General features: G+C 42.8%; 1 protein-coding gene across 3 annotated transcripts in view; it reads left to right on the forward strand.

Annotated features, from left to right (window-relative positions):
* Positions 1-14,088, forward strand: part of PRKG1 (protein kinase cGMP-dependent 1) — a 358,167-nt gene that overhangs the window by 291,190 nt on the left and 52,889 nt on the right. For all 3 annotated transcript variants that reach the window (XM_033066125.2, XM_033066123.2, XM_033066126.2), the window contains exons 8-9: positions 5,939-6,004; positions 13,221-13,295. In XM_033066125.2, the coding sequence (XP_032922016.1) occupies positions 5,939-6,004; positions 13,221-13,295 (141 nt within the window). The remainder of the gene's footprint in view (positions 1-5,938; positions 6,005-13,220; positions 13,296-14,088) is intronic.

The raw sequence follows: 14,088 nt of genomic DNA on the forward strand, positions 1-14,088 counted from the left end.
AAAATTGCCCTTTTTAGAAAACTAATTGAGGGAAGTATTTAATTCCCATGGAGATGCTGATGTCCCAAGGACACTCAGTGCTACTTTCTGCCAAGCCTGGAAGACCCATGGGAATATTAATATCAGAACATTTATTAGGAAAATATAATTCCTAGTTTCCAGGTGACTTTCCCAAACTATTGCAGGGCTGTTTTTCAAAATCCAGGGCTATAATTCAGCCTCATGTCTGGACTTTTTTCCCATATATATTTTGTTTAAGCTTTGAGTTTTATTTCCTCTTTTAACAGACATTTTATTTTATAAATTTTATTTTAATCCCTAATCAAATTTCCATAAATTCTTGTCCATTTTAGCACTGGAATCCCCTGTAGGTCACCCCCACCAGGGCCAAGAATTAATTTTTTCCATTCCAGTTGGATTCCTTGAGTAGGATTCTCACAGCAAGCCCAGTAACCATGAGATTTAGTCTGGTTTTGGCATATAAAACCTTGATTAGTTATTTATTTTTACTAAATCAAGAATAGGCAGGTGGTTGTTGCATCTCCTCTGTTGCAACTATAAGCCAAGATGCAGGTGAAGTTATAGAAATTATTACAAATAAAAGTAATTATTAGAATTATTAGAATTACTGGATTTTTTTTACAAATGAAAGTAATCAAAGCTTTAAAAAGACATTTTTAAATCTCCAGGTAGGCAAATCCTTCTTTTTAAAGGGTAGAAGATGACCAAATTTGGGTACCACTCCCAAAAATACCCAATAAAGCTGATTCTTATCTCCCACCTGAAAGTTAGGATGTAATCAGAAAATACCCACTAAAATAAAAGTGAAGATAGAGATGCTGGGCTTTGAGCTCTTATTGCTAAATTTAAGTTAATGAATTTTTCCCATTTTCCCCCCTATCTGATGTGTCTTGTCCTAAATGCTTTCAATCAACCTTATTAAGAATATTGTAACAAGGTCATGTGTACAGTGCTGGAAAGTGGGAAAATGCATTAAAGAACTCAAATGCAGCAAATTAGGAACCTGTGGATAGTCCTGTAACACTGTTTCAAACAAACCCATGAGGGAAGACCTCATTTTTTATTTCTGCAAACCATCATTAACACCATTCTCAGCTATCCCAGCACTCATCTCCTGGGGTCCCCCAGGACAGGAGGTTTCTGCCAGGAACTGTCCCAGGCAGCAGCAGGTTCTGCAGGCAGTGACCCACCTGCTCTGGGTGATCCTTCTGGGTGATTCTTAAGTTTCTTGAGCCAATAATTGGGGTTTTAGCCTCATTTTTAGGGAAGGGAATGGTGAACGTCAGGAAACAACTGGATGTGGCTTTGTGCATGGGGTCACAGAATGGTTGGGAAGGGACCTTAAAGCCTATCCAGTGCCACCTCTGCCATGTCAGGGACACCTTCCACCATCCCAGGCTGCTCCAAGCCCTGTTCAACCTGGCCTTTGACATTTCCAGGGATCCAGGGGCAGCCACAGCTGCTTTGGGAATCTGTGCCAGGGCCTGCCCACCCTGCCAGGGAAGGAGCTGACAAAATGGGGATCAGTCAAAGACTGCACTGAATGACTTTGGACTTCTCCAAATTTAGTGAATTCTGTGATCCATGTCTGCATCAACCACTTGGATCTGCCTGATTTCCATGAGGGAAAACCACCCCACACAGACCAAAATTTGGCTTTTCAACCTTTCATCTTCCTGAGAGTGCAAAATCCATTTGTCATTGGCTCTGATATAGAAATACACCACTAGGATTAATAAACACAGCATGCTCTACTAAACTTTTATAGATTTTAATGTGAAAGTAATAAAAGGTGTCATTGGAAAAAGCTGCACTTGAAAAGCCATTTCATAAAAAATCTTGTAAAAATCCCATCAGGTATTAAAATCTCACTTCCTAAACGGGAATGAAATGCAACGGAGAGATTTGACTCCAAGGTACCCCAGTCTGAGAGCATGTAGCAAAAACCTCATGTGATTTAAGCTTCATGGATATTGGGAAAGCAAAACATTTCTTAGATACCAACAATTCAGCTCGTTGAGCTTCAAAAATACTATTTTACTGTACAACTCTCCAGATAGAAGATACACCAGCTCCCTCTAATACTTTGCTTTATGCTTTGTGAGCACCTTGTTAGCACTTACTGACTGCTCTTAAAATATAGTTCCACTCCCAGCGTTCCAGCCTAAAGGTTTAAGCCCTGCCAAGGGTTGTACAACAAGATTAAAAAAAAAATAAAAAAAAAAAATAAAAGGAGCCCTTTGTGATAATTGACTGGAATACTTATGAAGCTCAGGCCTCAGGTCTTTCAAGGCTCTGTTGGTCAAGGAAATTCTATTCTGTCTTTACTCACTGAGAGTTCTAAAAGTAAAAACACTCCCAGGAGTTGCTCCTGAGATTCTGCCAGCCTGGAGAAAGGAGCCAGGGGGCACACTCTGGCTCTTGCTGACAGGAGGGGGCAGCCAGAGAGTGTTGGGCTCTGCTGCTAGGGAACAGGGACAGGATAAGGGGAAACGGCCTCAAATTGCACCAGGAAACGTTTTTTGGATATTGGGAGAAATTCCTTTACAGAAAGGGCTGTCAAATATTGGAACTGACTGCCCAGGGCAGGGGTGGAGTTCCTATCCAAGAAATTGGCAGCAATGGGAGCTATGGGAGCTCCTGCTGGAGCAGGACTTCAATCAGTTTGGGGATGTAGGAAGGTTAAAAAAAAGCAAAATAATGGGAATTACCTCAAATATTTTTATATTTAGGGCAAACTATGGCAGCTTAAGGTAAAACCATGAGAGGGAGGCTGAAGTATAAACTTATCTCTTCTTAAATTGAGTTGTTGACAACTTGTCAGAAGCAAAATGGTTGTAACTTCCCAATGTGGTGAGGCTGGCTGTAAATTCCAAGGAGGTAAACAGATCTATGCATTTCATCCCTTAAATAACATCCTGGTGTTTCCAGTGGTGTGGTGACATACCTGGGAACGTTTAGGAACGTGGATATTATTGCCACCTAATTCCTAATGTGATTCCTGTAATTATTGTCACATAATTAATGGGGTAAGGAACTGAGAAGGGCAGATGAGGTCTCTTGACGGGATTTTTGGCCCTTGTCCACAGCCAAGGATCTCCTGAGGGCTCCTAAATCCTCTCCTCTTGGATTTCCACAGCCAAGAGCCTCCGCAGCAGCTGTGACCTTTGTGCAGGTGCTGAGGTCTGGGGGAGCTGTCAAATACCAGGGGGTGACACAGAGCTGGGAGCTGGAGGGGATCAGGTGTGTCCAGGGAAATGCTGGAGCAGCCAGGGCCATGGAGCGCTCGGAGAGCGAGGGAGACTCCGCCGACGAGAAATGCGACTTTTGGGGAAGCAGCTCCGAGGAGGAGGGGGATGAGGGCCAGGGAGTGTCTGAGTCAGTCCTCTCCTCTCCTCTCCTCTCCTCTCCTCTCCTCTCCTCTCCTCTCCTCTCCTCTCCTCTCCTCTCCTCTCCTCTCCTCTCCTCTCCTCTCCTCTCCTCTCCTCTCCTCTCCTCTCCTCTCCTCTCCTCTCCTCTCCTCTCCTCTCCTCTCCTCTCCTCTCCTCTCCTCTCCTCTCCTCTCCTCTCCTCTCCTCTCCTCTCCTCTCCTCTCCTCTCCTCTCCTCTCCTCTCCTCTCCTCTCCTCTCCTCTCCTCTCCTCTCCTCTCCTCTCCTCTCCTCTCCTCTCCTCTCCTCTCCTCTCCTCTCCTCTCCTCTCCTCTCCTCTCCTCTCCTCTCCTCTCCTCTCCTCTCCTCTCCTCTCCTCTCCTCTCCTCTCCTCTCCTCTCCTCTCCTCTCCTCTCCTCTCCTCTCCTCTCCCCTCCTCTCCATGAATTTATTAATTGATAATAAGTTGTGTTTTACACATTGCACTTCTAATAGCTGCTTGTGCACTTAGTGCTGTGCTGTTAAAATAATTGCTTGTATTTAATGAACTTGTAGTAATTAACTACCTGTTGCATTTAATGCAGTAATTACTTTTCACTTGTCATAAATTCCTTGTTGCACTGCTAGCAGTTATTTTGCCTTTAAAGTTGTGCATTCGCTGGGAGTAACCTCTGCAATTAATGTTTTGCACTGGTAGTAATTAGTTGTTTCATGTATTTACTAGTAATTACTTTTTCATTTAATGTTGTGCACTGGGAGTAATTACCTTTGTTTTTAAAGCTCTTCACTTGTAGTAGTTACTGTTTCAGTTAATACCATGGCTACTTGTTGCATTTAATGCAGTAAATTCTGCATTTAATGTCTTGCACTTGTAGTGGTTACTTTTCCCCTCAATGCTGTGCATTTACCAGTAGTAAGTTCTGGGTTTAATGCTTTGCACTTGTAGTAATGATTACATTTAGTGTGCCTTTATAGTAATTACTCTTGCATTTGGTGCAGTTCAGGTGTAGTAATTTCTTGTTGCAATTAATGCCATGCACCTGTAGTAATTCCTTCTGCATTTAATGCTGTGCACTTACTAGTGGTTAATTTTCCACTGAATGCTGTGCAGTGGTAGGAATTACTCTGGGACTTGTAGTAACTACTCATTGCACTTCATATCATGCACTTGTAGCTAAGTTCTGTGCTGAAGTCTGTGCACTTGTAGTAATAATTTGTTGTGTTTAATGCCACCTACTTGTAGTAGTTACTCTCTCATTTAATGCTGGGCACTTGCTGGTAGTTCTCCTTGCCTTTAATCCCCTCTTAGTAATTTCTTTCCCAATTAATGACTTGCACTTGGAGTTTTTCATGCCATGCACTTCCAAGGTTTCATTGGCCTTTAATGCCATGGATTTTTGAACCTCCCTGTGCTGCAGCTGCTGGCCAAAGTCACCTTCTAGAAAAAGATGGATTAATAAAAGATAACAGAAATTACAGCAGTCCCTTGTGCATCTGAACACCTAATTTCAAATTATATAGAAAATGCTTGAACTGAGGCCACCAATTGTATTGTATTTTCCTGGTCTGTAATCATCTAAGCACAAAACAGTAAACAAATCATGTCTGTGAGCCATAAATTTAAATGGATAAATGTCTTTTTGTGGCATCTGGGATAATGGGACAAATGTTTTGAGTTTTAAAGAGAATTAGTGGACACCAACAAGTTTGAATTCTCATTTTAATGGATCAATATATTGGCAGAAGCTGGCTACAGCAACTTAATGAAGAATTCAATATTATCCATCCTTATCCTCTCTGTATTTACCCAAGTTTTAGGAGTTAATAGAGATAATTATCCACTTCTATTCTTCTGCTTCTTTCTCCCTGCTTTAAATTAGCACAATGTGATTTATCAGTGGGGTAAATTAGCACTAATGCACACTTAATTCCAGGCCAAATAGACTCAGAGTCAGCATTCCAGCACAGGCTGGAATATTAATGCTCTTCCCTTGTATTTCTGCTTGCTCTGCTCCAAAGGTATGAACATGAAGAGAGCTCCAAAGCAATTAAAGTTAATTTATGATGACCTCGAAGGCAGAGTGCATGTGAATCACCCTTTTTTAACCATATTCCTGCTTTAATACCTCCAGTCTTTAAATGGGAATTTCTATTCCTAACAGCACCTGTAAATCTCATTTTCTGCTGCAGTGGAAGCACAGAGTGGTGTTCCAGTCTAAATGAATGAAGGGTGTTTAGAAGAGGGGAGGTCTCTCTTTCCTGTAATCCACTTACCATTGGAACATGGAAAGGTTGGAAAATGAACCCAGAAAATGCAGTGCTGACTCTTAAACACAGGAACACCGAATCAAACTGATTAAAAATAATTACATTGATGTTTTTATTAGTCTTGGAATTCTAGTCTTTTATTAGCCTATATGGATGATGAAAACAGCCAGGAAAAGCTGTGAAAACCAGAAATTTGTCCTCAAAGTGCTTGAAGAACCCTGTATGTTGGAAATCAAAGATTGTCATGGAAATAACTGAAGAAATGTGTTTTTTCTTGCAGGGAAGATGTCAGAACAGCCAACGTCATCGCAGCTGAAGCGGTCACTTGTCTGGTCATAGACAGAGAGTAAGTTCCTCCTTCTGCCTGGGCCTGGGGGGAAACTCCAATTTAAACTTTTTCCAGAGCTTAACAAGAGCCTTGGATCATCTTCTCCAGAGAATCCTCTTAATTTGGGGTGATAAAGTCACAGACGTGTCCTTGATGAGTGCAGGGTCGGTGCCCCTAAATCAACCAGACAAAACTCAATAGTGACAATTAGAATCACAGAAAAGTCCAAATGGAAATAAAGGAGGAGCTGGAATTACTGTGGAAAGGGAGCTGGGTGTTACAGTAGGACACAGGTGGAGTTCACATCCTGAAAGGTATCAGCTCCTGGGAAATGTTGGAGCAGGGTGTTATCCCAGTCCATGTGGGGATGGAGAGTCCTTGGGAGAGGGCCACAGCCCTGTTGGGAGCTCTGTGGCTCAGAGCAGATACAGGAGATCAGAAGAGTAAAATAATAATTTGTATAGGAAGTTGGAGAGAATGAAGAGGGGTTAATCCAGAAAAAAACATTCCTGGATGCTCCAGTGCTGCAAATCCAGCTGCTCTCTGCAGTCACAGGGAATGGGATTAAAACATGATGTAAAAATGTCATAAAAAGACATAGAAATTGAACATGACTCCTGGGCTGGTTTTCCTGTTGTGAAGCACTGGCACAGACCAGCAAAACTCATGGACACACCTTTATGGGAATCTTTGCAATCATACCATGTGGTATGGATCTGTGAAACCCAGAGAGGGTGAATAGGCATTGACTTCACTGCATCCCCCAGTGCAGGAGCTGCAAGAAATCTGTAGGAGAGAGCCAGAAACGATGGAATAATGAGAAAAAAATACTGATGCTGAGAAGGAAAATAAATCCATTGGATTTCTGAAGTATGGGGGACACCCCTCTGGAGCTTTCAGAGCAGTGTGGATTGTTGGGGTGTCTGAGCAGGGCCAGGAGCTGGATCCCTGTGGATCCCCAGAAGTGATTCTGGAGCCCTTGTGTTCTGGTGAGAGATGGGATTCTGTGCTCTTTTAGGGCTGATCTCCATCCCCTCAATCCTGCTGTGACACAAGTGGTTTGTGTTGGGTTCCCTCACAGGCCTCCATTTCTGGAAATCCAGTGTTCTGTGAAGGCTGAGCTGGGGAATACCTTCAGAAATCCTGATGAGTTCTGGTTTATGTTAATTCATTATTAATTGCAAAACCCATGGTCTATCCATTGAACAGAGGTGGGGAACACCTGAGACCTCCTCTCTCAGCTTGGTAGGTGAAACACCCACCCTCCCTTCTCATGCTGTGGGGCAAAGAGAGGAAGAAGAATTTGATTATTTAACAAGATAATATTTCAGTAATCTTTATGCTTTTAATATCTAGGTAATTTAGCAATCATTAATTCAGAGAAATAAAAAGGAACAAGTAATTTATGGTTTTTATTTTTACATTTGTGCAAAAGATATTTTTGGTTTGTGCTGTGGAAGTTAAAAATCTCAAATAATTCAAGTTGTTCATCCCTGATAATTTCCTTGTCTCCTGTGCCTTGTCCTCAGCATACAATGCCCTTGAAACAGTAAGGAAGTACAAGTTAAATTTAAACTGATGAAGCTGTGGTAAATCTACCCCAGAGATTCTATTAACACTCTGCAATTAGCAGAGTAACACTATTTATAAAATTCTTATTTATAGTGCAAGAAAAGTCACCCTATTGATAACCCTATTTATAGCTCAGAGCAAGCTGTCCTGTGTCCTGGCCAGTGCTGGATTTTTTGTCCCAGCTCCTCTTTAGGATGTTATTTTAAAAGAATGACAACAGCAGGAGCAACATTTAATGTGGAGATAAACTACCAGCACTTGTTGCAGTTTGGGAAATTGGTGAGGAAAAAGAACCATTTTTAAAATTTCCAGACAGAGCAAATTTTACACCTTTTGGGTTGTGGTGGTGGATGCGAATGTTGAGGGACACAGAAGGCAGCAATGGGAGCAGGGAGTGGGTGTTCCCTGCAGCTGGAATCTGTTCCATGCAGCAGGAGGGGTCACTGAAGCTGCCAAACATTTCCTTTTCCCAGACAAACTCTTTGCCTAATCAGATGGAACCACTGAAGCAGCAGTTTCCATGCTCTGTGGGTGTCCCCATCTGAAGCAGCTCAGCAAAACTGGTGTTGGAGTTTCAAAAAACAAGTGATGGGGAAAGACCTTTTCCTTGACACATGGAATTCCTGGAGAATTCCAGTCTCAGTGATCAACATCTCCCACTGGGATTATCTGCAGCAGGGTAACTCTTCCAAATTCCTTGTCAAAGGCTTCCCAGGGCATCCAAAAATTGTTCCAGTGGTCACACTCCCATCTCATTAACAGAGTCACACCTTGGTGCCATAGGAAGTTATTCCTAAGGGAGGTGTGAGTCTGGCCCGGATTTGTTAATATTCCCAGCAATTCTAGGGCTGACTTAGCTGCTGCAGAGTTTGTAGTTTGGGGGTGAATAATATGGGAAACTATCATCACAGGGATAAGCCAGGAGCTCAGGGCAAGTTGGGTTTCAGAAGGGAATTGCTTAAGCATAAAAAGAGGGAATGCTGTGCCTAAAAGGATCTCTGGAATTTATAAAATATGTGTAAAATGGCTACAGGGCTGAAGGAGTGGGAGTCAGAAATACCACAAGGGAAGCCAAACTGGAGCTCATGATGGGTCCTTAATTACCAGATGATGTTGGTGCTGCCTTGCGTTTTAATTTCCTTGTGAAACTGGAAGAGGGCTCTTCCAGTTCCAAATACACCCCAAAGACTCTCAAAAAAGTAGTACAACTACTTTTGCCAATCTAGGAAGATGTGCTTCACAAAGTGCATTTTCAGCATCCTTTTCTGGCATAGGAATGAGCAAAATCCTGATCTAACAATGCCAACAAACTGCAGGAAGCATTTGATGCATCCCATGGACTTCATTCCTACTTGTCCTTGTCCTGAAAATATTTGTTACAAAAAGCATTGGCATTTTTTCCATCTTGCAATTGTGTTTTTGAGTTGCTTCCTTTACTGGAATAATGAATTTCAGTGGGATTTGGTCCTTAAGGCTCTTAATCCTTCCCTGTGAAGGTGGGGAGGCCCTAGCACAGATTACCAGAGAAGTTGTGGATGCCTCTGGATCCCTGGCAGTGTCCAAGGCCAGGCTGGACAGAGCTTGGAGCACCCTGGGACAGTGGAAGGTGTCCCTGCAGGGAAGGTGTCCATGGCAGGGATGGGACAGTATGGGCTTTAAGGTCCCTTCCAACTCAAAACTTTTCTAGGAATTCTATGGTTCTCATTGGGAGCACCATTCATGTTAGCCCCTCAAGGAAGAAAACTGCCAGGAAGAAAAGCTAAAAAATTATGTAATCTTACCTGGTCATGTGTGTTTGAAAGAAAGAACTTGGAATTCAGAAAGAAAAAATTCCAAGGAATTTCCCATTATCATAAAAATTTCGACACAGAAGAGGAGGTGCCATAATCCAGTAGAGAAAATGGAGTGAGAGGGTGACAAGGCTGAGGAAATGAGGGAGGCAGCCCTGTAAGGGACCACATCACAGGGCAGGCCCTGTGTTCAAGCTCCCAGGTGATTTGGGATTGAGTTATCCAATGTTCTTCCTGCCAGCCATGGAGCACAGAGGGGCTTACAGAACTGGCTGGGAAACTTCAACAAAATCCACACAGTGTTCATGGGAATTGTGGGAAAAAAAGGCCAGCTGGATATCTGACCATCTGAGGGAATTTGGAGAAGCCTTTGGATACCTGAGGACCCACACAGCTCATTGCAGCCCCACCATTTCCAAATTGTTCTGAGCTTGGCATTGTCAGAGCTACTCCTGGGGAATCTCTAGGCTCCTTGGAGGGGTTATTAGATTTGTTCCAGAAGTACAGTTGGGGAAAAGTTAACAAATATGTGCTGGATTTGATGGATTGGTCCTTTAGGAAGTTGTAAAAGGTCTTCTGATAAAAATGGTGCAGCTGTTCTCTGGATCAGTTTGAATGAAGATGCACAGGCAGAGTTTACTTGCAGCCTCTTTGTATGGAGAGAAAATAGGAAAGAAAGGCTTCAAACTCATTCCTGACGTTTGGATCATCACTGGCACCCTCAGGGACAAGTTGGTGCAACTTTATAATTCCTTTTTTGTTCATACCTACCTCTTGAAACTCAGAAAGCGTTTGAAAGTGTTCATGGCTGCTCCTGAACTGTCAGAATATTTCCACTAAGATTGATTCAGGTTCATACTTTATTTATATGGGATTTTTTTCCCCTCCATATAATTTATTTATGGTGCCAACAATGTTTTCCTGGAGCTTGGAGAATTAGCAACACTGTGGGTGTTGGGAGGACAAAATTGCCTCATGCAAATGGAGAGAGAGGAGCTGATGGATCAGAGCCAGGAAAACTCAAGGCACAGCTGCTGCTGACAGAGTTACAGAACTACCTGGAATTTACACTGAATGCTGTTTTTCCAGCTTCTTGTCTTCTTCAGCTGCACATATCAAGAGGATGCACTTTTTTATTAAGGCAACATTTTAAATATTTCAGCTGTTTTCTGCTTTTCCACTTTGCATTTCCCATTTTTGTCTGTGTTTCAAATCCTGGGTTTGGTTTTTATCAGGGAGAGCTGTGAGGTGTCAACAAAGGTTATTGGATCGCCCCTCCTGGCAAGGGAAATTGGAGAAAAATGAAATAAAAGAGTATTATCTTGGCATGACTGACCCCATATAAGCTGAACCGAGCTCTTTCAGTGGAGATTTTAGGGTTTGCTGCTTTGCTGTTTCTCCCAGTTGGAGTGAAGTTTATCCATGGAGAAAATTGGTTATGAGGAGAGAATAGAAAAAAAGAAGAGAAAAGGCCATGAGGAGAAAAAAATTCTGATTGAATTCTGGGGGAGGTTGGACTGAGCCGAGACCTCAACAATGTTGATGGGCAATACAAAAGGGACTCAAGTGAGCTTTGATAGATTGACCAGTGCTAAGTCTGGCTTAAAATTTTTTAATAAAAATTAAGGGTTTTAGAGAAACTGTTGTTACTCCTTTCAGTGATGTTTTCTTCTTCACTGTTTCATTAGAAAAAATTTATTTGCATTGCCAAAAAAGGAGGAGGTTTAACCTTGCCACGTTTTCCTAAGCAAACCAAGCCTAAATCACAATTTAGGCCCTAGGTAATGTCTTAATGACCTTCCAGCATGGTGTTACTGTGTTAATTAATTGTTTAAATACCTGTTTGGGGTGCAATTAGGCATTAACACCCCAATTCTGTTACCTTGCAAGGTTTGGCTTCGTCCTGTGGCACATTCCCAGCAACAGGAAGATAAAACTTGAGGTGTTGAAGAAGCTGAGCTGTTCCCTGCTGAGCAAGGAATTTGGGGTTGAAAACTTACTCCCTTTATTAACACATCCCAATATTAAAAATGTTAGTAATTACCAGGCTGGTTATAAACCACTAACACAAGTTTATGTGAGAGCAAAGGGGTTTGTGCCTTCTCCTCATTAATGAATTAATTAATTTGCTTTCCCCATGCTGCATAAATGATTTCCTTGATTGTATGATTTAAAATATAATACATTAAGTGGAATGGAAGTCTGGGGAAATTGGTGTGGGCAGAGGGCATTTCCTGAGCTGTAATCCTCAGCAGAGAATCCCAGGATGGGTCACTTTGGAAGGAGCTCAGTGGCACCTGGTGGCACCTCCCTGCTCCAGCAGGGCCATCCCAGAGCACAGGGCACAACATTGTGTGCACACAGCTCTGCAACAGCCCCAGGGAGGAGAATTCCTCTGGAAAAGCCCTTACAGCAGCTCCAGATCCAAACCCCCTCTCCCAGTTGTCACCTCCTGCCCCACACTGATGGGGAAAATCCAGCTTTTTCCTACAGGATAATAGTGCCTCCCTTGGTTCTGCTGTGCTATCTCTGCTCTCCACACATCCATGGGGTACATTCCATAGGGACAGACATCTCCTGAAGGACCTGCTCAGGACTGTCAGTGTGTCTGAGCCATTCCAGGAACACAGAGTCCCCTGGCTCACCCCGTGCTTGGCAGGACATTGCATTTCCCCAGCTACCCTGGATTTTCCTCACCTGCTCAGTGCCATTCATTCTCTTTGATCCTACAAATCCTTCTTGAGAAAAGGTCATATTAAATGTCCCCTCCCTATTCCTTAAATCAGAATTGTGGCCCTCAATGGGGATATTAGGTTTTTTTCCTTCTTTTTTTTCAATGTCTTCATTCATTTTTTCGTCAACTTAGAGCAATTCCTGTTCTTCAGCTCTGTGTTTCATGCCTCAGAAATGTCAGGAGCACAGAAAAATCACAGGATTTTCATTTGTGAGGCTGTGACCTTAAGGCAGAGATCCGTCAAGGGGCTCTGGTTTGCAGCAGTTCATCTTTTCAAATTTTTCTTCCTTGAAAAAAGAAAGCCTGCATGTGACAGGCCCACTGGGAATACTGGAATTGGATAGCAGAAAGTTACTTTTCACCTGGAATATTTTTGTTTGAAGGCATTCACTGATTTCAGTTATTAATTTGTAGTTTTTCATGGAATCCCAGAATGTTTTGGGATGGAAGGGATATTAAGGATCATCCAGTTCCACATCTGCCATGGGCAGGGACAACTTCCACTATCCCAGGCTGCTCCAAGCCCCATTCAATCTACCCTTGGGCACTGCCAGGGATCCAGGGGCAGCCACAGCTTCTCTGGGCACCCTGTGCCAGGGCCTGCCCACCCTCCCAGGGAACAATTCCTTCCCAATATCCAGCCTGAATTCCGTCTCTTTCAGTTTGAACCCCCTTTGGTGTGTTTTTGGATGCCTTTTGTCTAAAGATGAGAAAGCTGAGATCCACAAATGGAATTTCCACTCTGGAGCAGAGGGATTTACAGGGTTCCTGGTTAGAGGGCAGGGATGTGCTGGTTGAGGTGCCACCGCCAGCCACATTGGCACTGAATTTACTCTGAAATTTCTACTGGAGGGTGAAATCCTTCAGCAGCTGTTTCAATGGGCTGGATAAATACTTTTGGATTTTCTAGGTGTTGGTTTCTGCATCTCCAGCATTCCTGAGGCCTGTGTCACCAGCACTGAGATCCAGCCTTGAATGCTGCCAGAAAGCCACACTGGATTTCTTGGCTCCCAGCTGGAATCTCTTCAGGTTCAGTGGTGGACCTGGCAGTGCTGGTGGGACTGGATGATCTTCAGGGTACTTTCCAACCTTGGTGTTTCTATGATTTTCCTCTCAAAATGTCCCTTTGTCTTTCCAGTTCCTTCAAGCACCTGATCGGGGGCCTGGACGATGTCTCCAACAAAGCCTATGAGGATGCAGAAGCAAAAGCAAAGTAAGTGCTCAGCATCAAGTCTCAAACTTGTGTTTGTTGATGGTCCACCACTGGAATTCTCAAAAAAACCCTCCTTGTTCTCCATGCAATAATACCAAACAGCTTAAAAAGGAGAGATTCCTCCTCTGATGGAGGGATTTTCCTCCTCGTGTCTCCCTGGTTCTCCCCACAAATATGGAGACGGGTCACAAAGCCAGGTTGTTCTAGGTCCTGCTCAATCACATTATTTGAATCCAGTGGATCTTTCAGAAATCCTCTTGAAATATTGTGAGGTGAGAAACTCCAGGTCTTGGAATTGCACTTGAGGGAATTGTTGTTGAGGGAATTGTTGTTGAGGGCATTTCATTTCTTTAGAGAACTCTGACCTTTCTCAGATGCTTTCCAAAGTCAAACATGTTTTGAGACAAAGGAGGGGCAGTGGAATTTGTCATTTGGAGATAAAAACTGGAGCTGCCTTGATGTGAAGCAATGTATTCATCTGAAGTCCACAATAAATATTCATTCCTTTCAGAAGGGAGCTAGAGAGTATTAGATTAAAATATTTTTTAAAACCTCACTTTTTATTAATTCTTGAGCTGCAATTTGATTTTAATCTGTAATCTTTGAGCTCTGATTCTATCCCAATGATTCAGGCTTTTCAAGAGGATCCTGTTCTGCTTTGGGTGATGCTCAATATCAACCAAACACAATTCAAAGACAGAAGTTGTTGCAAAGAAAATTAAATTTCCTCTATTCAAAATTTCTTTACTCTTCCTCCCTTTCAATTAGTTTGCTTTTGTGGGGATTTTTTTTT

The sequence above is a fragment of the Catharus ustulatus genome, chromosome 8 (assembly GCF_009819885.2).
Source record: "Catharus ustulatus isolate bCatUst1 chromosome 8, bCatUst1.pri.v2, whole genome shotgun sequence".
NCBI classification, from domain to species: domain Eukaryota; kingdom Metazoa; phylum Chordata; class Aves; order Passeriformes; family Turdidae; genus Catharus; species Catharus ustulatus.